General features: G+C 54.9%; 1 protein-coding gene across 1 annotated transcript in view; it reads left to right on the top strand.

The window, feature by feature from the left end:
- Positions 1-809: 809 nt before the first annotated feature.
- Laptm5 (lysosomal protein transmembrane 5) overlaps positions 810-22,613 on the top strand; it is a 22,825-nt gene continuing 1,021 nt past the window's right edge. Inside the window, exons 1-7 of the mRNA XM_004642913.2 lie at positions 810-947; positions 13,801-13,894; positions 14,375-14,451; positions 15,715-15,843; positions 18,389-18,511; positions 19,562-19,657; positions 21,132-21,224. Of these exons, the coding sequence (XP_004642970.1) occupies positions 861-947; positions 13,801-13,894; positions 14,375-14,451; positions 15,715-15,843; positions 18,389-18,511; positions 19,562-19,657; positions 21,132-21,224 (699 nt within the window). The 5' untranslated portion in view covers positions 810-860. The remainder of the gene's footprint in view (positions 948-13,800; positions 13,895-14,374; positions 14,452-15,714; positions 15,844-18,388; positions 18,512-19,561; positions 19,658-21,131; positions 21,225-22,613) is intronic.

Raw genomic sequence — 22,613 nt, 5'->3', positions numbered from 1 at the left:
TGTGGTGGTGCACGCCTGTAATCCCAACACTGGGGAGGCTGACACAGGAGGACCACTATGAGTCAAGCTAAGTAGTGAGACCCTGTACCAAATATATAAATAAAAAATAGAAAAATAAAATGTACCAGTAAAAGGAAAATATACTAAAATGTATTATAGCTGGGGTTATAGCTCAGAAGCATAAATGCCAGCCTGTCAAGTACAAGGTCCCGAGTTTGGTCCCTTGTACCAAAAAATAAAATAAAATAAAATAAAATAAAATAAAGCTATATTACTCCTATAAGTGGAAAAATCACAGAATTCATGTGATATACATATATGCTACATAATATACCATATACTATTAGGCAATATACATTAAAATAAATTTATCACTATCAAAATGAAAAATATTTTTTTTTAGGAGACAGGGTCTCACTGTGTAATCCAGGCTAGGCTTGAACTCACCATGTAGCCCAGGTTGGCCTCAAGCTCAACAGCAACCCTCCTGCCTCAGCCTCTGGAGTGCTGGGACTACAGGCGTGCACCCTCATGTTCAACTCTAGGTATGGGTTTGGCCACTATCCTGGCTTCCAAGGACAGTGGTAACTATGTGGCCCAGTCCAGGCTGAAATAAGTGCCGAAGGTGTAGGCTCTGTCCTCGCCCAGCCCCCTGAGGTGGCGAGCTCTCTCTGAGGCCTCCCGTGGCTCTCCCCACCTCCTTCCCCAGCTCCCCAGCTCCTCACCCAGCTGTGACGCCTGTGCCCCTGCTGTCTGGGGCAGGGCGGAAGTAAGGCGGGCCGCCTGCAGCTTCCCCTTTTCTACCTAACTCGGGGCGCTGGCTCTTCCCCTCAGTGCTTCAGAGAAGGGGACTCAGCACAATGGCTCCCCGCACCGCCCCCACCCGCCAGATCTGCTGCTGCTTTAATGTCAGGATTGCCACCACCACCCTGGCCATCTACCACGTGGTGAGTGTGCCAGGGGCTGTGTGCGTGTGTGAGTGCGTGTGCGTGTGTGTCCGTGTGTGTGTGTATGTGTGTGTGTATGTGTGCCTAATCTGCTGAGCATCTCCAGTGGGAGGACTGACACCTTCCACCTCCCCAGGGGGCTCTGGACAAATCCTTTCCCACTGGAGTCTCAGTTGCCCTGTCTGAGGAGGAGGGAGCACAGCGGAGCAGTGCAGAGGAAGAGTCAGCCTTCCAAGCTGTGTAGCTTAGCGTCCTCTGAGGCTCAGTACTTGTCTCAGCCAAATGGAACAGAATGGCAGCCCCATGGGCATCCCAGTGGCAGCAGCTGATGTGGAAGCGCTTTTGAGACAGGGATCTGGAGGAGTGCAGGCAGGTGTTATTCCAGGATGTGCTGTGGGCCGGGGTCCAATTCCTTCCTCTAGGCCTGGGCTGCTCTGAGGTCGAAACTCTCCTTCATGTTTCCACTGGGAGTCAGCGGCTGAACCCCCGTCCCTCTCAATCCAGCCAAGCTCTAGCCTCCCCTCAGCCAAGCAAGCTTAAGCCCCTGTGCAGAGGTGTAGGGTGGCTGCCTGGCCCCTGCTCCTGGGTGCAGCAGGGAGCAGCTCCCGGAGTTCCTCTTTGGGGGGGCGGTGTGACCTTTGTCTCTCATGTGACTTTGGGAAACTCACAGCCTCAGGTCAAGGCTCTCCACTGGACTTGGGTGGTAGAAGTCAGGGTCCCTGCTGTGCCCCACCCCCACCCCTACCCCCAACTCCTGGCCACATGCAGCTGCCCCAGCCCCGGGCGGGCGTCTTCTTGCTGGGGCTGCTCAGAGCCTGTGGCTAACAGCTCTCTCAGGGGCCTGGTAGTGCTTCCTCAAACAAGCCCAAGGTGACAGGCTGCGGTGGGCTGCGGAGACTGCAGAGTGGTGGTGACATTTGCTTCTGTGACAAGCAGGGTGGCCAGGGAAGTGTCAGGAGCAAGGCTGTACGAGCTGGTGCCTCTCAGCTGTTAGCAGGTGGCCTCTGGACCCAGACTGCAGGTATAAGCCCTGGCTTCCTCATTTCTTAGCTCTGCAGCCTTGGCAACTTACCAAACCTCTCTGAGCCTGTTTCCTTATCTGAAAAATGGCAATGAAAATAATGCCTGTCTGATAGGTTGTTATGAGGGTCAGGGAGTTAATAGAAAGCACACAGGACAGTGTCTGGCATGTAGTGAGTCCTTATTAGTGGTGTCAGGTATGCCACATGCTACCAACACACTTGGACCCAAGCTGTTGGGGTCCCAGGGTGCCAGTTTTAGGAGGAGCCTAGCTCCTACCAGCACATGACTTGAGAAGAAAATGACACATTGTCTGTCCCCACATGAAGTCTTTTGGGCCTTCAACCTCTGAGAGTGCAGCTCACTTAGAAGGACAGTGTGAGCTTCGATGTACCTGCAGGAGGCTCCTGTGCCCTTGGCCCAGCTCTGCCTGTAACTGTCTGTGAGGCCTTGGACAATCCTGTGTCTCCACCTGTTTTCCCTTCATAAAGTTGGAGGTATTTGGGGGTGCTTCAGGATTTGCTGCAGGAGGTGTCGGAGGTGGTAGCCTCAGGGTTCAGGCAGGTCATGGGCGGGGCTTCTGTGGGCTCAGGGATCTGCAGGGTCTCTTACTCCACACCCTCCCCCCGCCAACCGCTGTAGCCACTCTGTTTCTGATTATTGTTGCTGCAGAGGAATGTGGGACACAAGTCATGGCGCGCAGGAAGCTGGCTTTCACGTCTTGGCTGCAGATGCGTCAGTGTCGGCGGCCAACGCCAGGTGAACATTCCCCTGTGCAGCTGCGCAGCAGGACTCTGCGCTCTCCCCTGAGCACCTCTCCAGGGCCTGCCTTACGAGCTTTGCTGGTTAAGCGATGTGCCGTGGTGGCCGTGGCCAAGTGACCAGGGATACAGCTTGGAGCTGGCACTGTGGGCAGTGGGTGCAGTCAGGCCAGGGAGGCCTGGACAGGGGTGAAGAAATGGCTGTGCAAGGATGGGTGTGTGTGTGTGTGTGTGTGTGTGTGGACTTGTCCACTGGTGCTGCAGAGGTCAACGGGAGACTGGAGGAGGAAGAGTGGACAAGCGCTCTGATGGCCAAGTGAAAACTGAATCTTCCCTCGAATGCGCAGTGTGTACTTGGGGCTGTGTAGTTGTTGTTTGTGCAGAAGGTTGAGCGACATCTCTGTCCTTTGCCCACCAGAGGCCAACAGCACTGCCCCACCTGCCACCTATGTCCCTAGATCAGGAGCACTATGGCTCCCACCAGAGAATTGCTGCCTGTGACGCGAGTCATGGGGAGCCCTGGAATGATCTAGGGCCAGAGGAGGCAGAAGAACAGAAGAGTAGCCTGGAAGCTGGATGCAGGCCCCGCCTGTCTTCTGGGCTTGGGTCTTCAGTTGACTCCAGTGGAGACTTATTTTCCTGTTACCTTGTCAAGAGGCCCCTGATCCTTCCCAGAAAGAGTGGGAGCTAGGGGCTTTCCCAAAGCCCGGCCATCGGGCAGCAGGTGTACTGACAAGACCTTGAACATCTGCATGGCAAGCGATGTCACCGTGCAGATGTGCCAATTGCCCAGGTTGGTTGTCATCTGGAGCCAGCCATGGGTGACGGCGCTGTGTGCTGTGAGCTATTTGTGGATGTGACAAACCCTCTGGGGAGACTTAAATTGGGTCCTTGACGTTCTGGGAGAGTGCCACGCTTTGCTGGGTTGTAGGAACGTTATTACAAGAAGTGGCTTTTGAGCCAGTCCCTTGGACCCTGGCTCCAGGGGCTGTGATCTTTCTGGGTTGTGGGGATCATTTTCTGGGCACTTACATCTGCACACAGGAAGTTGGGGGGCTCTCAGTCCTGGATGTCATAGGCCTTGAGTGCTCTTCACTGGTGGCAGGCAGTAGGGAGACCCAGGGGACCCCTTTGCCTGGAAATCTCTACCTCCCTGGCCTTTCCTACCTTGTGCACCTGGAATTCCATCTTAGAAATGCATGTCAGGGTAAAAACTGACACCTGCTGTGATAAAGAAAAACCAAAATAACAAAAAGCCCAGATTTTATCTGTAGAAACAGGATACAACAAAACCAAGTCAGGAGGAAATGCACTAATGCTAACGGTGTTGTCTCTGGCCCATGGTCTTGAATGTTCTACTTTTTCTCTACTTTTCCATTTTGCTGCAATAAATAAGTACTACTGCCAGGTGTGATGGCCTGTGTCTGTAATTCCAGCCCTGGTGTGGCTGAGGCAGGAGGATTGCTGAAAATTTGAGACCAGCCTGGGCAGCACAATGTATTCAAGTTCTGCTTAAACTAGATAACAAGATCCTATCTCAAAAAGCTCAACTCAATTCAGTGCAACCAAATTAAACAAACAAACAAACAAACAAACAAAACTCGTGTGTGTGTGTGTGTGTGTGTGTGTGTGTGTGTGTGTGTGTCTCATATTCCTGGAGATCAAACTCGGGGCTTTTATACAGAACTACGTCTGCATGCTCAGCCCTTTTTATTTTGAGACAAGGTCTTGCTGGGTCACTGAATCGCCTTGTAACCTTCCTGCCTCAGCCTCCCAGAGTGCCAGGAAGTTAGGCACATACCAGCCACTATGCTTGGCTACATGTCCTACTTTTCAACGTAAACTGTTCATTTTTAGTATGGTTTTAGATTCATAGGAACATTGTGAATATGGTACAGAGAGCTTCCTATCCCTTCTAAGGTGCTACTGTTCGTGTCCACCTGGGGGTGGCACAGTTGCTGTGATGGGCTGTTGGCCCTGATGTGCCATTGCTACCTACAACCCATGCTTCACGCTCATCTCTTTGGCATCCCTGACATCCTCTCCTGCCCAGGACCCCACCTGGGGCTCCTCTGGGAATGTGCATGTCATGGAGTCCCTGCCTTCTTAGTTCCCCCCATGCAGTGACAGCTTCTCCAAGCTCCTGTTTCTGGTGACCTTAATGGTTCTGAGGCCCACTGGCTGGGTGTTTTGTTGACTGCTGCTTAAGGGGCTTCATCTGGTGTTTTCCTCTTGACAGAGACTGAAATCGTGCACATTTGGGTGTTTGTGTGTTTATTTGACACAAAGTCTTGCTGTATAGTTCAGCCTGTCTTTGAACTCACTTTGTAGCCCAGGTTGGGCTTGAACTCATGGTGATTCTCCTGCCTCAGCCTTGTGCTGCTGGGATTGCAGTGGGCATCATCACACCTAGCAGGTTGTGTGCATTTGGGAGCCAGAATGGGGGCGCTCAGGCCTGGCCCAGCCTAGAGGGATGAAACCAAATCACCAAGAGGCATGGTGACCCTGCTGCTGGGCCGTCTCCACCAGCCACGCTCTGCCCTGCCTCCTGGGCTGCGCTGCTCAGAAGAAAAGCCCTGTGTAGCCCATCTGGGTGTGTGGGAGTCCTGTCTTCCTCCTTTGAGTGGAGAAGCTCCCTGGGCTACGGGGGGCACCTCACAGGCGGGAGGGGGCTCATCTGCTCTCCCCACTTCCTATGTCCCTGAATGCTGTCCTTCCTATTGGAAGGACTCTTGAGTATTTGTTTATGTACCACCGGGGTTGAACCTAGGAACTTGGCACTGAGCTACATTCCCTAGCTTTTTTTCTTTTCTTTTTTTTTTTGTTGTTGTTGTTTTTCACTGAGTCAGGGTTAGGCTGGCCTGGAACTCACTATACAGTCCAGGTTGGCCTTGAACTCCAAGCGATCCTTCTGCCTCAGCTTCTCAGTGCTGGGGTTACAGGTGTGTGGCACCATGCCCAGCTGGGCTGGAACTGTTGACCCTCCTGCCTCAGTCTCCCAGAGTGCTGAGATCATAGGTGTGTGTTACCACATCCACCTTACTTTTTTATGCTTGGGGTTACAATCCCAAACTGATGTATCTTGGTGCCCAAATGCTCTGCTTTTCAAATGTGGAAGAACAGTGGGGCCTGGTTACTCCCAGAGAGGCTGCGCTGCATTCTGGTGTTTGTGTCCCCCCCCCGGAACCAGGGATTGAACTCAGGCCCTTGCACTTGCCAGGGAAGTGCTTATTCTACTGAGCCATCTCCCCTGAGCTGCATCCTGAGTTGTGCCTTAGAGCAGCCCTGGGCCAGGAGGTGGCTGACTCCTCCGCCTCTGTCCTCTGCTCGAGGGGCCCCAGTCTGCCCCAGAAAGCTGTGGTAATGTGACAGAGAACACTACTGGCTGCTGTAGGGCCACTGGGAGGTGGGGGTTCAGGGAAGGCTTCCTGGAGGAGGTGTCATAGGATTCAATTTCTGTGTTGGTTTAAGGGTATACCAAGTGGAGTTAGTGGCGTGGGCCAAGCTGGGAAGTGGTAGGCGGCTATGGTGTTTGGAGAAGCCGGAGTTAGTTGCATCAGCCTGGCTCAGGAGGGACGCCTCGGTGTGAGCTTCACAGCTAAGAGGAGAGATCACTGATTTTTTTTTTAGTGGTGAGAAAGCAGAGCCCCAGGAGGACCCTGATATACTGAAGGCACACAGGAAAAAGCTGGGGGTTGCCTCTGGCCTCTGAAGCCTGCACAGGCAGGTGAAATGAGCATGGAGTGGACAGAGCTTCCTTTCCGAGCCCAGCACCAAGGTTCCCCTCTGCCCTTTCATCACCCGGCTTTCCAGCATTCCTGTCTTCTTCTGGGCCATCTCAGGGGAAGCTTCCACCTCTAGGAAACCCTCCTGACTGGTCCTCCTCAGAACTCTTAGGGCTCTGCCCCACTCAAAAGAACAAAGGCCCCTCTCTATCATTTGATGGCCACATGACCCCAGGCAGACCAGTGTCTTTGTGGCCTAGGCTTCAGTTTCTCCACCTGTTAAATGGGGCTGTGAATCCTGCTGAAGGCAGAGAGGTGCGGAGCTGGGTGGCCCTGGGGGCTGGGGACTGGAACTTGGTTTCAGGGGCTGCTCCTCTTTTGAAAGCTCATCTCTTTGGGCCCTAAAAATGGATCCTTGGAAAGTCCCCTGGGGAGGGTCTGAAAACTTGACACCTTCATGCCTGACGCCCTGGGCTGGACAGAGGCTTGGTTCTTCTCCTCTGCTGCTCTGCTCCATCCTGGGGGAGGAGCTACTGCCTGCCCCAGAACATTGTTGAGAGCCCCATCAGAGCTGACGGCTATACCCCACCTTCTACTGATACAAGCTCCTGAGGAAGCTACATCCAGGGGACCCAGGAGGCTCTGAGGGGCAGAGCCAGAGTTGGACCCTTACTGCTACATGAGGCCCAGGGGCTAGTGAGAATGGTTACTTTGCTGTGGAATCCAAGTTAGGGCAGGCCAGAGCCCAGGCTGGGCCCCATTTCCTCCCCTTTCCTGGTCTCAGGCTCAGGCCCAGGTGCTTCTGGGAACGAGATGGTGGGCCCAGCAGTTGGGGGCCCCCCTTAGTTGCTGTCAGAGGGGCGTGGGTGGGGGAGGCACCAGCCTGAAGGGTCCCCCCATGGTGAAGGTCTGCCGTCTCTTAGATGTGCCACTTGGTAGGGGGCAGAGGCTGGCCAGACTGAGGCTGCCCTGTAACTGCCTGGGTCCGAGCACCCCAGGAAGTGAGGTTTTTATTTTGAGCCCAGAGCAATGGCCCGGAACCAGGACATCATTCTGAGATCACTGTGAGGCCAGCATTGGCCTCCCTGGGGACCCCACCCTGCCTGAAAGGGGGCACAGAGTCCTGTGAGTCAGAAAGCAGAGCGGCAGCTGCTTGGGAGTGGTCAGGATGACCCTGCAGTCTCACTTTCCTCTCTGTCACTTGGGGTCCATCGTCCCTTATGAGCTCCTCCAATGTACAGAGGTGGAAACTGAGGCTCTGGGGCTGAGCAACCTTGCAGCTGGTAGGAGATAAAGAACCAAAGCCACGGTCCTGCTCGGAACAGGACAGGGGACAGGCTGTCTTCACCTGGGGAACCTGTTCTCTGAAACCAGCACCCACATCTGCAGATACCACTTTCACCTGCCAAACGGGAAACGGGATAATACAGAAGCTGCCTCTGATGGCTGAGACTGGGAGGACCCGGGTCTCTCGGGCACAGCAGTGTCAGGAGCGACAACACGCATTGTCATGACTGTGAATCTTTGCTCTCATGATCCCTGCGGAAGTGATGGCTTGGGGAATGGTTTGGGGGATGGGTATTCAGGAAGTGGAGGGCGGCTAGGCCTTGGACTGAGCCTGGAGACCAGTGCAGGGTCCCCACACAGTGGCCCCTAGAAGGAGATTTGATGACCTTCCCCTATGGCTATCTGTGCCCTTCCCAGCATTGAGGACCTCAGCCCTGTGCCCTGGGCCAGTGGGGGTGGGGGCGGGCTTGCTGGGAGGGCGCTTGACACCACTCTGGTTTTCCCAGAGTCCTGGGCTGGAGGTAGCTGCCGAGCTCCAGGTGCAGCCAGCCCTGATCTTCAGGTGGCAAACTGTGTCAGGCCCCGTTGGCACTGCCATGCTCTGTGCTCTTGGGGTCGTTGCACGCGCTGTTGCTTCTCCTGCACAGCTTGTACTGCACCAGCTAGAGTCACAGCCTTGCACAGCCCGGGGGCCTGTGTGCTTGCAGCTGCTCCTGTGCTCTGCCCACCCACTGCAGCATGCCTGCTGCCACTCACCAGCGTGCCCTGTGCCCAGCACACCAGTGCTCCTGCATGTAGGTCACCAGAAGGAGAGTCTTGCAGTTTCTTACATGTGCCTTCCACATTCTGGCCTTCGCTCCTGCTATTTGCTCTTCCTGAACACCGTTGCCAGTGTCTTGGGAGAAATCGGGCAGACTTTCTTCCTCTGAGAAGCCCTCCCTAAATCCCTGCCTAGACCCTGAGCTCCCCATGTGTCCTGAGTCCTGTGCCCCGTGACCCGTGTGTCATGCAGGGCCTGGCCATCCTCCTCTCCAGAGCTGCCAGGTCCTGGCGTAGGTGTCAGCTAACCTCTGTTTTACTTCTGCCAACCTTTAATTAGTGCTTCATTTACCCGTGGGGATCTTTGGGTCCATCCAGGGCAAACCTTGAGGGTTGTTCACAATGCAAGCACACCATGGGGCTCAGCCAGGACTGAGCCAGCAGACAGGACCAGCTGTGAGGACCGAGCGGCGCTTCTCACCGCTCCCCAGCACCTCTGCCTGCATCCTCTGGCTTGGAGCAACAGCAGCTGCCGAGGCCCATGGATGCGGCCTGTTTCTCAGCAGTTCCACTTGGGGCCGCAGGGTGCTGCCCGGGGGCTCTGTTCTCTCACCACAGGGTAGCGTTTCAGGTTGTGAACTGATGGGGCGGGGGGTGTGAGTCTGCATGTTTGCCTGCAGAAGGGTGTTGGACTGTGACAACAGGGCCTGGCTTTTGGTCTTGTGCTGGTATCTACATGCCAGGCTATCTCTCTGAATCACCGCCTTTAACACTACACAGGTGCCACCTCATTCACTGGCCATGGCCACTCTCCCAGGTGGACAGCTTCTTTTCTCTCTTCTATTATTGGGGAAACCGAGAAACTGAGGCAAAAAAGTAAAGAAGCTTGGTGAGAGCCACATAAGGCATTGGGCTTCACTTGAATTTTTTTTTTTTTTTTGGTCTTCTTGAGACAGGGTCTCACGATGTGGTTCAGGCTGTCCTTGGGCTCACTTTGCAGCCCAAGCTGGCCTTGAACTCACAGCAATCCTGCCTCAGCCTCCTGAGTCCTGGGCACGCCGGCCTTGGAGTGGCCTCCTAGCTGAGGTCTGTGAGCCTGAGTCTAAACAGAGGGGGCAGTTATGTGAGGCCTGGCGGTAGGGGATGACAAGGCGGACCACAGATAAGGAGCGAGGAGCTGGCCTCTGGGAGGTGGAGGCAGCTGCTGGGTTGCAGCTGAGGGTACCACCCTGCGACTGGGGTGTCTCGATGCTATCTGGGATTGATGGAGAGGTGGCTGGTGAGATAGTGCATTGGGGGAACGGCCCTCACCCAGCCACCCTTGATAAGCTGGGACAGGAAGTGTGAGAGGGGGAGGGCTTCCTCTCCCTGCTGACGCATGGGGTTGTCATCTGCCTTCCTCTCCCAGGCGACCCTGAGGGACCTTAGGGAAATGGGCACAGGTGAGGAGGAGGCGATAATAACCATCTAACATAACGGTCTTAGTGTGTGGCAGGCTAGGCACCCCCCCCCCCACCGCCCCAGTGGAGACTCAGGGACAAGGTGTGCAGCCCCAAGATAAGTGGCAGGAAGGGGTTGGCCCTGGGATCTGATTGCCAGCTGTGGGGAAGGTGAGGCAAGCCAAGTCATGCAGGCAGAGCCTGGCTGCAGGACTGTAGGGAGTGGCCTAGAAGCTAACAGCTGGGGATATGGGGGTGGGGGGTAGCCAGGCACAGAGTTCAGATTTTACCCTGAGAACCACAGAGGGAGGGAGCTGTCTTCCTAGGGAGGGAGTTGGCCTTTGAACCCTAGAGTTGGGGTGGGAGGAGTCTGATGTCATCACCCCACCTAGGTGATCTCTGTCCTCACTACCCTACTGTGTCCCCAATGTCAAGACCCCCAACAGTGTCATCAACGTCACTGTTGCACCGTGTGCCCCTGAGGTGTATCGGGCCTCCTCCCAGGATGTCCGCTGCTGGTGTCTCTTCCATTGCCACCACCCCTGCCATGTTTGCAGTCACCTTGCTGTCTCCAGCCACTCCACTGCCGCATCACTTTGCATGCCACATCAGCTGCAGCCACACCACACAGCTCCTCCCTCCAGCAAAGCTGCTGTCACCTGCCCAACATGTTCCTCCAGGGATCAGCCTAGCCACACTCAGTGTCACCCTGCCCCATCATCCCCATAGTCTCTGTCTTCTCCTGCATGACTTTTGGAGCTCAAGCTCTGGGCTGCAGCTCAGAGCCACTGGCAAAGAAACCACGTCTCCTGTCCCCATAGACATTTCCTCCCCAGCTCAGCTTAGGGAAGCAGAATGGGGAACTGAGACTGAGGAGGAGCAGAGGAATGGGTGAAAAAGGGGAATGGAGAGTGGAGTGGCAAGGACTGGACTGAGGGGGGCTGGAGGCCAGTGGAGGGCTAGGAGGGCTGAGCTGGCCCTGATGTGCACATCCTGCGGGGTGATTGGGAGCTGGTGTCTGTCTCTGGGCTTCACTTCCCCACTACTAACGGCCCCTTTCTCAGGGAAGAGACAGCTTCCCCTGGGGGATACAACACAGCTGTAGGCAGGCCTCTGGGCCTTTGCGCATGATGCTGCCTTTCTTGGAGTGCTCTTTGTCTTTTCTGTTGGGAAGCTCCTACATCTGGAGCATGCTCTGTCCGAGCCTTGGCTTCCCACAGAGTCTGGCACCTGCAGATCCGAGTGGGTGGCTAATTGAGCTGGACGGAAGCTGTAGGTGCTCAGAATATTTCTGAGGGGTGAACGAGGCCCACGCAGAAGGAGGCCGCTGCTCTGCAGTGCTGGCCCACCGGCACCTGCGCTGCCCTTTCACCTTCCACAAAGGTGGGGCCAAGGCAGGTGCAGCGCTCACCCCAACCTCCAGGCCCTGGGCATGGAGCCTGAGGCCCAGAGAGGCTAGTAGCTGACTCAGGGGCACAGAGCTGGTGGGCCCAGGTCCATCTGATGCCAGCCCCCGGCTCTCAGGCACAGTTGCCCTCAGAGAGCCAAGAAGCAGGGGCTGAGCTGATGGTGCAGGGGGGACATCTGGGTGGCAGAGGGTGTCTGGATGGACACTGTGGAGGAGAGAGGCTTGTTCCCCATGGCAGGATAGCCTGGAAACCCAGATTTGGGGCTCTGGCCCTCTCCCCAGGTCTGGTTCTGCTTGAGGACTTAGAGGAAGCCATGCCATCTTCTAGTGGGTAGGGCACAGATTGGTGGCTTTGCGAATGGGAGACGCTTCAGCCTGCGTGTGACATGCCACAGTGTGTAGGAGTTCTAGCCTTACAACCTCCTTTGTTCAGTTTGCACACGGAGGTGACTCCTTGTTCTGGGAAGCTGAGGACCCCGGCCCCAGCTGTTGGCCCTGGACTCCTACTGTCCATGGTGGCGTTGGCTGGCCTGGGCTGGGCACAGGAGGCTATGAGATCAGGAGCTGCACCCGCTGCCACCAGCCCAGCCCTGAGAGGATCCCCGGCCGAGAAGCAGAAGCAGCAGGCCCCTCTCCAGTCAGGTGTTGCGGGGCGCAGCAGGGGTTGGCCTCTGCCCCTCAGCCTGTTGTCAGGTCAGAACATGGCCGGCACCCAGCTTCCCTCCATTCCTCTCCCAGGGACTGGGGTGCAGAAGCTGAGCCTCTTCTTTTCCTGGGGCACAGGGACTAGCTCTTCTGCTGAGGCTGGGGGAGGCTCTGATGTCACATCGCTTGTGGCCTTGGGTGGGTTGCTGCCCTCTGTGAGCCTCAGGTGGAGATGAAGCCCTCTCCCCGCCTGCCCAGGGCTGTTCAGAAGGGGAAGTGGGGTGGATGGAAGCTAGGGTCAGGCACTGTGCTTGCTCGGGCCACTGGGGGAGAAGCCAGCATCTCTCTGAGGCAGGTGGGCATGCCCAGGAGGGGCTGCAGGGCAGGCAGTGGAGGGCTTGGGGCACTGGCTTGGTCCTGGAGAGGACCAGCTGGGAGGTGATGGCAAGTTCCTGGTCCTCTCCAGGCCTCGTCCCCTCACCTGTGAGGTGGGATGGGGCTCTGAGGTGCAGTCCCTGGCTGGTTGTGCCTAAGTCCCTTGGCAAGCAGTTAGGCTGGCCAAGCCCCTTCCAGTCCCTTTTCCAGGTCACTGGCCAGAGGATTTTATACACCAAGTGGACAGAGGCTCCTTCTAGAAGTAGAAGTTGGGGTTGTCTGATTCTGAGCTTTGCTTTGTGTTTCAGATAGCCCTGGGTTTTTGGGACTGTGAAAATCTCCTCATGATGCACCCGGTAGATGCTCATGTGCCCTTTCCAGGCCCAGGGGCAGCTGGTCTGTGCTCTGCCTTTAAACCCCCAGTGACGGGGAGCTCACCACCTTGCAGGGCAATGACTTCTAACCTGGGCTGTCATATCATCTGCCTCCCTTTAACTGTCCCTCCTTAGGGAGGGGAGGAGCTGGGGCAACTGCCCAGGAGGCTGAGCGGGTAGCTCTGGGCTCTAGGCTGCTTCCTGTGGGAACCACCGCAGCCCTGTGCCTCTGGCTCCTGGGAGGGCCCCTTCCCGGGGGAAGCTCAGTCAGGTACAGCGCCTTGTCCAGGGTTGCAGAGCGAACTGGGAGCAAATACATCCGGGTCGGACTCCAGAGCCCATCGTTGTCAGTCTTCTGGGCAGGCTCTTTCAGAACCTGGAATAGGATGCACCATGGCAGGAGGACGAATCAAGACCTCTGTCTGAGCTGGGAAAAAAGAAAAAAAAGAAAAAGAAAAAGAAAGAAAAAAAGAGAAAAAGCAACCCCCCCACAGAGCCAGCTAGGGAAACAGATGGCCATTGTCTGTGAGCTGAGCATGAGTTGCCAGGGCAAGGCCACCAGAAAGCCGGTGTGAACTGCGCTCTGTTGATCAAGGCAGAGCACCCCCCCCTGGGGGGGGGGATAATCGTCACAGGGGCTGGATGAGGTTGTCCACTGTGACTCACAGACAGGTGTTCTCCAGGGCTGTCCAGGCCTGTGCCGATGGCTGGAAGGATGCTGAGCTCCACGAGGCTCAGGCGCTGGAGCCTGGTGTTACCACAGGGCCAGATTGCCCCTCGTGATCGCAAGATGCCCTTCCTGAGGGCCGGGCCTGACCCCAAGTCTCTTTTCACAGTGGCTTCCCAGGGTAGCTGTTAGAATTAGCCCCATTTTTGCAGATGGGGAAGCAGAGGCACAGAGAAGTCGAGTAAGTTACCCAAGGTTGCACAGCTAGGAAGTAGAAGGGCCGCAGAGTGGTAAGCTGGAGCTGTCCCTCAGTCTGGGCCACTTTCTCAGGGCATCCCACCTCCCCACCACCCGGAGCTCATGGGTGCTAACGGCCTCATGTTCTCCCTCTAGGTCATGAGCATCCTGCTGTTCATGGAGCATGTGGTGGAGGTAGCTCAGGGCAAGACCCCCTGCAGGCTCTCTAAGACGATCTACCTCCGGGTCGGTAAGGCTGGGGTCTGGCCCTGCCCCTCTGGGTGGCCCCTCTCATCCCTGGGGTCCCCTGGTGGTGACAGCAGAGGGTGGGTACTCAGTACATCTGCCAGCCCATAAAGGTGGCACTGCGCTGTGCCCCGCACACTAAAGGGAAATGGGAACTCCCGCCTGGGCCCTGTGGCTCCCTGGTTGTGGGTCCTGTCCTCCACCTTGTGCCAGCCCTGCTGACCACACTGGCCCCCAACCCAGTCGCCCACACTCTTGTCACTCATGGGCCACTCCTCCAGGCCACCTGCCCACCTGCCCACCCTCCCTGGTGTAAGTGGGGTTAGTGCCCTGTCATCTGGGGACTGCGCAGGGCAGCTGTTCACTCCTGTGTCCCTGTTCACTCCCATGTCCCCTGGGAGCAGGTCCCAAAATGTGGTCCTTGGAGCCTTGCTGGGATTCCATGCCACTGTGGACCCCTTAAGCCTCCCTGCCCCTCTTCCAGCCGACCTGGTCTCCAGTTTCCTGCTCATCAGCATGCTGTTTGTCATCAGCCTGAGCCTGCTGGTCGGCGTGATCAAGGTGGGAAGGGGCTCGGGGGCCAGCCTGGGCTCTAGGGATCATCACAGCCTCCTTTGGGAGCCTACTTCCCTGCAGGATCCCCTGGGTTAGTGGTGTGCTGGACACTGACCTGGGGGCACCAGCTGGTACCCACATCCTGTCCCACTGCCAGTGCAGACAGGGAGAAAGAGAGAAGTAGAAAGCCTGGTTTTGAGGCTGGGGAGAAGGGGACAGCAATGCCTGCTTTGTCACCAGGGATGGGAGCCAAAGCACTGGTACAGAGGCGACCAGCACCATTCCCAGCAGTCAGCTGGTCTGGAGACCCTAGAGCTCCTGGTCACAGCAAGGAAGACAGGCCCAAAGAGAAACAGGGGGTCCAGCACGACACCTCAGGTCCTGGCCTGAACGGAGGCAGGAGTGGATGGAGACAGGCAGGCAAGAGGAGCCACCTGTCCCTTGGCCCCAACTGCCACCAGAAGGAGTTCTTCCTGGGCTGATAGGTGGCCGGGCACTGGTGGGGTGGGCAGAGTGGGTGACAGTTGGGTGTGGACCTGGAGCATCTCCTGGCCTAAAAGCTGCGACTCATCCCTCCATCGCCCACTCTTGCTTGGAACCCAGCCCCCATACACCTCAACTTGAAGTCTTCATTGCACAGGGTGGCTGCAGAGGCTCCTGCAGAAATTTAAAGGTCCTTCTAAGACGGTAGAGGAGGTTGTCCCTAAAGACTCTGATTCAGTTGGGTTGTTCCTATCACCTCCTGAGTGGTTTCAGAGACCCATACGATACATTAGGAAACCAACCTTTCTGTGATTTGTCCCCAGCTGTGGGAGTACATGCAGGGGACACTTCAGCTGCCAGACCTCCTGGGGCTCTTCCTGTGACTTCACAAACCTAGCAGTAGCTGACAGAGGGTCACTGATACCAGGGCAGCCCCCACCCTGAGCTTGCGCCAACCCTTCTGCCTCCAGGACCTGGCCCTTGCCCTCTGGCCTGCTCCCGGATGCTGCCCTGGTGTCCCTTCCCTAGGGTGTCCCCTCTAGTCCTGTCTCCTCTGTAAGATGGGCACAGAGCCCTTCCATGTTGGATTCCTGGGGCAAATTGAGCCAGGTCCTTCCCATAGAGCCTTGGTAGAGGGGGATGGTTCCTGAGGTCCCCCGAGACACAGAGACCTCTCCCCACCCTGGGAGTGTAGATGCAGGTATACTCTGAAGGGCTCAGCAGCCAGGGAGGGGGCACACATGGCACCTTGGGGGCCTCAGTGACAGCTTGGGGCCTGCCTTCCAGAACCGGGAGAAGCTCCTGCTGCCCTTCCTGTCCCTGCAAATCATGGACTTCCTGCTGTGCCTGCTCACCGTGCTGGGCTCCTACATTGAGCTGCCTGCGTACCTCAAGTTTGCCTCTCGGACGCGGCCGGTGAGTAGCAGCCGACTGAGGGCTGTCCTGGCTGGGGTCCTGGGCTGGGGTCTCGGGGTCTCCTCCCTGGGGGCTGTCTGTGTGCATCCCATGCTTGTCCCGGAGGACTCTGAGGGCTGCAGGCCACGCGGCTCCATGCAGAGGACCCAAGGCAGGGGTGTTCCTGGAGAGGCTCACCTCCAAGCTAGAGATGGCTGGGACACGATGACCCTCACCCTTGTGGGGGTGACAGTCGGTGCAGTGGTCCCCCCGGAGTCGCTTTGCACAAGTGTGTGATTGTTTCCTTGAAGACACTGAGGTGCTATGCATGGGACCTTGGTCCTAGTCCTGGTCTGCTTGTATTCCTGGCTGAGACCATCAGGGTGTCCCTTACTTCTCTCTCTCTCTCTCTCTCTCTCTCTCTCTCTCTCTCTCTCTCTCTCTCTCCCTCTCCCTCTCCCTCTCTCCCTCTCCTTCCCTCCCTTCCTCCCTCCCTTCCTTCTTTCTTTGGTTAAACAATTAGATTTTTAAAAATTGCTATTATTATTTTAAAATTTATTTGGTACAGGGTTTTGCTATGCAGCTCAGATTCATAATGATTCTCCTGTCTCAGCCTCCCCAGCACTGGGATTGCAGGAATGCACCACCACTCCTGGTTTCAGTGGCCAACTCCTTTCAGGGCCAGCCCAGCAAGGGGTACCGGGAATGGAACCCATGTCCTTGCATTTGCCAGGCAGGTGCTTAGACCCCTGAACTATCCTCCTAGCCCTAAGAATTATTATTTTATTTCCTTGTTCGCACCTATCCCCATTGACTATACTGAATTTGATCCTGTAAGCAGTATATGTACATACGTTTCCCCCCTTCCTTCCTCTCCCTCTCCTTGCTGTCTAGTTCCTCTTTCCTTTGAATAATGTCCTCTGTTTCACAATTTCCATTATGTATTTTGGTTCTTAGTTACACTTTCGGTTTCTTACATCAGAGAGACAATGCAATATTTACAGTTGTGTGTCCGATTAATTTCACTTAAGAGTATGGTCTCAAGTTCCACTCACTTAGCTACAAATGTCTCAAATCTATCCTTCTTTTGACAGAGTAGTACTCCATTGTACTAAAAGAACAACTGTATATTTTTCAATCCATTCACAAGTTGAGGGGCATTTGGGTTGTTTCCAGGGTCTAGCTGTTACATCGTGCTGCTGTAAACATGGATGTACATATATTGTTGTTATTTTTAATTCTTCTGGGAAGATGCCCAGCAGGGGAATAGCTGGGTCAAATGGGATCCCCAATCCTAGTTTTTCGAGACTGCTCCACACTGATTTCCACAGTGGCTGCACCAGTCTACACTTCACCAACAGTGGAGAGGGCTTCCTTTTTCCTTCCAGCATGTTACTGGCTGATTTTTTTTTTTTTTATTGCACAGTTTTTTATTTTTAAAGAGAATATAAAAGTAGTAAAAAAGATTATTAAAAGCTATACAGAACTTCACTAAAGAAAATAATAGAGGAATTCAGTAGTTGTTATGTCCCATATTGTCATCTTCAAATGAGTTGTTCAGATCACCAGATATAAGCCAGTAAGACTGGTAAAAAAAATTATAAGAAATTTAAAAGCAGAGAGAAAAAAAATTAAGTATTAACTGCTCCTTTCGATAGGCCAGTAGAAGTCAGCAGTACAATTAGCCAAGTGATCCTGTGCATATACATAGATATTTCTTTTTCCCTTTCTTCTTCTTTTCTCCTTTCCCTCATCTCAGTTGTCCCTTCCCCTGAAACAGCTTCTTTCCCTTTCACAGTATTCACTGTACCTTTCAGACCCTATTTTCTCTTTCAAGCTCTTACACTAGGGAGACATTATGATGTTTACACCTGTGGGTCTGATTTATTTCACTTATGAGTATGGTCTCCAGTTGCATCCACTTACCTATAAAAGTCTGGAGTTTATCTTTTCTATAGCTGAGTAATATTCCATTGTATAAAAATACCACATCTGTTTTTATCCATTCCTCAGTTGATGGGCATTTGGGTTGCTTCCAAGATTTAGCTATGACAAATTGTGCTGCTGTAAATGTGGGTACACACATATCCTTGTGGTATGATGTTTTCAGTTCTTCTGGAAAAATAACCAGGAGAGGAATAGCTGGGTTGAATGGGACCTCTAATCCTACTTTTCTGAGGAATCTCTACACTGATTTCCACAGTGCCTGCACCAGCCTACATCCCACCAACAGTGAAGAAGCGTCCCTTCTCCCCCACAGCCCCTCCAGCATTTGTTATTGGTTGACTTCTTGAAGTAGCCATTCTTTCTGGGGTGAAATGAAATCTCAGTGTTGTTTTAATTTGCATTTCTTGAATGACCAATGATGTTGAACACTTTTTCATACACTTATTTGCCATTTGGACTTCTTCATCTGAGAAGTGTGTATTCCTTTCAGGGAGGGTGTCCTCTCTGTCTATCGACAGTGGACTACAGAGTCGCCGTGTCCCTGGTCGAGCAGACGTGCCTGCAGTGGCTGTGTCTCCCTCTCAGGTTTTTACTCTGTCTTCCTCCTTTACCTCCCCAGGGCCCTTCCAAGGTCCCCTTGATGACCCTGCAGCTGCTGGACTTCTTTCTCAGCATCCTGACCCTTTGCAGCTCCTACATGGAAGTGCCCACCTATCTCAATTTCAAATCCATGAACCACATGGTGAGTCTGGGCAGACTTGCCCTGGCTGTGTGGCCTTGGGCAAGTTACCTCACCTCTCTGTGCCCTGTGTCTCAGGCTGGGTTTCCTGGAGAAATAGTTTCCTGTGAGTCATTTATTGAGAGAATACTCTCAGGAAGAAACTTGAAAGGAGCGAGGGAGGAAAGTTCTAGAAAGGGAAGAAGCCCACCAAGGACAGGGTGGCTTTGGGAGTAACCCTGCCTGATCCCAGGGTCCCTGGACTGGAACCATACACGGGAATAATGCTAGATCTTTCCTTGTGCCTGACAAATTAACCCCACCCATCAAGGGGTAAGAGCCACAAACACGGGTTGTTGTCTGTATTTCTGAGGATCAAGGATTGTGAGTGACTGGCCTGACTCAGTCTCCCTCAAGGCTGCAGCCAAGATAGCGGCTGCCCTTGGACCAGCGGAGAGATCTGCGTCCCGGGTGGCTCCCCATGTGGCTGCTGGTGCCTGGCCCCAGTTCCTCAGGTGTGGCCCTTTGGCAGCACTGCTGAGTGTGCCTGGCATATGGCTGCTGGAGCCCCACCAGGAGAATCATCCAGGAGGGCGACGTGGGGGAGCAGACAGACAGCAATGCCCTTTATGCCCTTGTCCCAGATGTCACTCGCTCTCTCCTGCCACATTCTGTTGGGTAGAAATGAGTCACCAAGCCTCGCCACACTTAAAGGTGGAAGAAACAAGCTCTGCGTTTAGGCGGAAGGAGCATCTTAGAATACATATTTGCCGATCACCCCTGAGAGACCTCCAGGGCTGACAGGGCGAGGGGGCTCCTATGGTCCCAGGCAAAGACACAGGGTGCCATGGGCAGCCAGTGTCACCTGCTGGGTGGTGTCCAGCAGGAGAGGGGACCCGGGAGGTGCAGCCACACCTGCTTCCTGGGGTCGCTGTGGCCCTATGTAGCCTATCACCTGGGTGATGGCTGTGTCACCCTGTGCTCGCCTGGGTGTGGAGTGTGGGTTCCTGCCCTCCATGGCTGGGTGCCACTGGAGGCCTCAGGTCAGAGGTGACATGGTTGCGTTTGTTGCAGAATTACCTCCCGAGCCAGGAGGGCATGCCGCACAGCCGGTTTGTCCAGATGATGCTCATCTTCTCCGTCGCCTTTATCAGCGTCCTCATCCTGAAGGTGGGTGCCCCCTTGCGACACTGCAGTCGTCAGGGAGCAGGGATGTGTGTCCTTGGGGACCCCATGAACTAGGTGTGGATATGCTCAGGTCAGGGACCCAGTATAGCACCCAGAGAGGGCCTGGCCTGCTGATCTGCCTGGGCTCAGCCTTGGGCCTATCTGGGTGTGGGCCCAGCCCGCTCCTGCTAGCTGTGGGCCCAGTCTCAGCTGGCCACTTCTGTCGGGGCCCAGGTCATCTGCACAGGGACACCCTGCGTCTCGCTTGGCCCACATCAGCTTTCCGTGACTCAGGAATCACAGTGAGACGGACTGGAGGTCATGAGGACAGAAGTTTGGTGGTGACAAGCAGGGCTGCAGTGTCGGGGACACAGTAGTGTCTGACTTTGAGTCCCACTTGGAGAGGTGGTGACACATGGACGTTGGGAGCAGTGTGAGCGAAAAGGCAGGAACACGCAGGAGGTCAGGAACGCCAGGGCTGTGCACCTCAGAAGTGACAGAGAGGGATGTGATAGCTGTGGCTACAGGCCGAGGGAGCTCAGGGGGACTCGGGGTGCTGGAGGCCACAGCCACAGCAGCCGTCGCTCAGCAGAAGGAGGGACCATTAAAAGCCATGCTGCTCTGTTGACGAGAGAAATGTAGCTACCACCGCAGACATCCGGGACCCACAGCGAATGGAGAAGGCCCTCCACCAGCCCACCAGTGCTCACTGCTGCCCAGTGTCACAGCTGCGTGGTGGCATTCCCTCTGTCCGCCCTGCATCCGGGTCTCCAGGTCCCGCCTGCCGTGGAGGCCCCGAGCCGCTTCTGCTCTCACAGCCGGGAGCCTGCACTCAGCGCCTCTGCACGCCCCCTCCAGGGCTGTTGTAGCACAGGCGCACTAGCCGGCCACTTGGGAACCTTCCCAAAGGCTTCAAGGGGAGAAGAGCGGGCACTGCTCGCCTCTGTCTGGGCCCTCGCTGCCCCCGTCCCCCTGGCCAGCCCCTTCTGCACTTGGCTCCCTGCCCTGTGCCTGGGCTGTCACTGCTCTAAGCCCCACCAGAGGACACCATAGAACAGGACCTTTCAGGTGCTGGACTTGCTCCTCTCACTCGGAGGCAGTAGAAGGGCTGCACTTCCTTGAGCATTTGCCCCGGGGACCCAATGGCCCTTGTCCCGAAGCGATGGCCTACATCAGGCACAGAGACAGACAGCCCCAGATAGGTGTTCTCTTCATTTATGAGTGCCAATCCTGAACATGTTGCTTTGTTGTTTGCTTTGAAATACAACACACCAGAGGTGGTTTTGAAGAGGACCTTCCCTCCCCACCGTCTGCTCTGTCTCTGCATGGGCAGGGTCCTCTGGTGTGGTCAACTCCTTGTCACTGGGGTGGTCAAGCAGGACTGAGCTGCAGGATTATTGCCAGGGTGGGGAAGCACTGGCCCCTCGGGGCGTTGGCATCAGCCCGGCGTGGCACAGCTGACCCTGCCCCTCCACAGGTCTACATGTTCAAGTGCGTGTGGAGATGCTACCACTTCATGAAGTACATGAACTCGGCCTCGGAGAGGAGTGACTCTAAGATTCCCTCGAAGGTGAGCCTGGCCGCTGTCCAATCCCCGCTTCCCTGCTCACATCCTTTGCCATCTGGGGCCAGTTGCTCTCCTTTTCTGGGCCTCAGTTCCTCCACATTTAAGTTGAATCATTGGGCTGGTGAGATAGCTCAACAGACTAAGCACCTGCTTAGGCAAGCACACGGACCCTGGTTCTATCCCCGGCACCGCAGGCCCTGCCCCTGGGCACGCTGAGCCAGCCACTGAGTCCTGGTGTGATGATGCATACCTGTAATCTCAGCACTGGGGAGGTTTGGACAGAAGGATCACTAAGTCTAAGCTGCATAGTGAGACCCTGTACCAAATACATAAATAAATGATTAAAAAATTTAAAAAAAGATGAACCAGAAGAAATGTGTACCTTTTCAGCTCCAATAGCAGAATACTTCATTCATTCGTCTATTCATCCATTCATTCATCCCTTTATTCAATATTTACTTTCTTTTGTTCTTTTGGTTTTACATCCAGTTCTGGCCTCAGAGAGCTCCTAGATGCTTCCTTGGCTCTAGAGGCACATAGAGTCTAGGGAACCTTCCTGAAGGCTTCAAGGGGAGACATTGCAGGGACTGCTCTCCTCTGTCTGGGTCCTTGCTGCCCAGGTGCAGGCACCAGTGCAACTCAGTCTGAAGCACAGGGACAGGAGAGGCATCTGGGCATCAGGGAGGACTTCGTGGAGGAAGTGATCCTGACCTGGTCTTGTGTGGTCCATGGTTGCAGCCAGTTGAAGAAGGGGCAGGGTGCTTATCAGGGTGAAGACAGGGATGGCTTCTCACTGTGAAGTACGCCAGGTTTAAATGATTTCGTCTGTGAAGTGAGGGCTGTATTACTCATGCTAGTTCTGGCTGCAAGTGGCAAAGACCTAACTCTGTCTAACAAATGAAAAAGAATGCACTTGCTTACTGGGCTTACAAGTCAAGGATAGAACTGGTTTAGGCCTGGTTGAGCTCTGAGGTCAAGATAGGAGCTCAGCCTCTCCATCTCTTGACTTCCTTTCTTATCATTGTTCTCATTCTTGGGCAGCATTTTCCTTACCATGACAAACTAGCTGCCAAGACCTTCAGCCTGACACCCTATGTCTCGGCTCCTCTGCCAGCATGGGGAGCGCATCCTTGGGCCACGTGTCTTTCTGCGCGCCTCTAGCCTAGCCAATGGGGTGCAATTCTGTGTGGGCCGGCCAAGCTCAGCTCATGTGTCTCCCCGCTGGACATCTGTTTTCTTGTTGCAGTGCTGGGATTGAACCCAGGACCATCACATGGTCCTCCATGCCCAGTTAAATAATTCCCTTCTTCTTCTTCTTCTTCTTCTTCTTCTTCTTCTTCTTCTTCTTCTTCTTCTTCTTCTTCTTCTTCTTCTTCTTCTTCTTCTTCTTCT

The sequence above is a fragment of the Octodon degus genome, unplaced genomic scaffold (genome assembly GCF_000260255.1).
Source record: "Octodon degus isolate 3935 unplaced genomic scaffold, OctDeg1.0 scaffold00163, whole genome shotgun sequence".
Classification (NCBI taxonomy): domain Eukaryota; kingdom Metazoa; phylum Chordata; class Mammalia; order Rodentia; family Octodontidae; genus Octodon; species Octodon degus.
The sequence above is the reverse complement of the archived record's forward strand: the minus strand, read 5'-3'. Positions and strand labels throughout refer to the sequence as shown.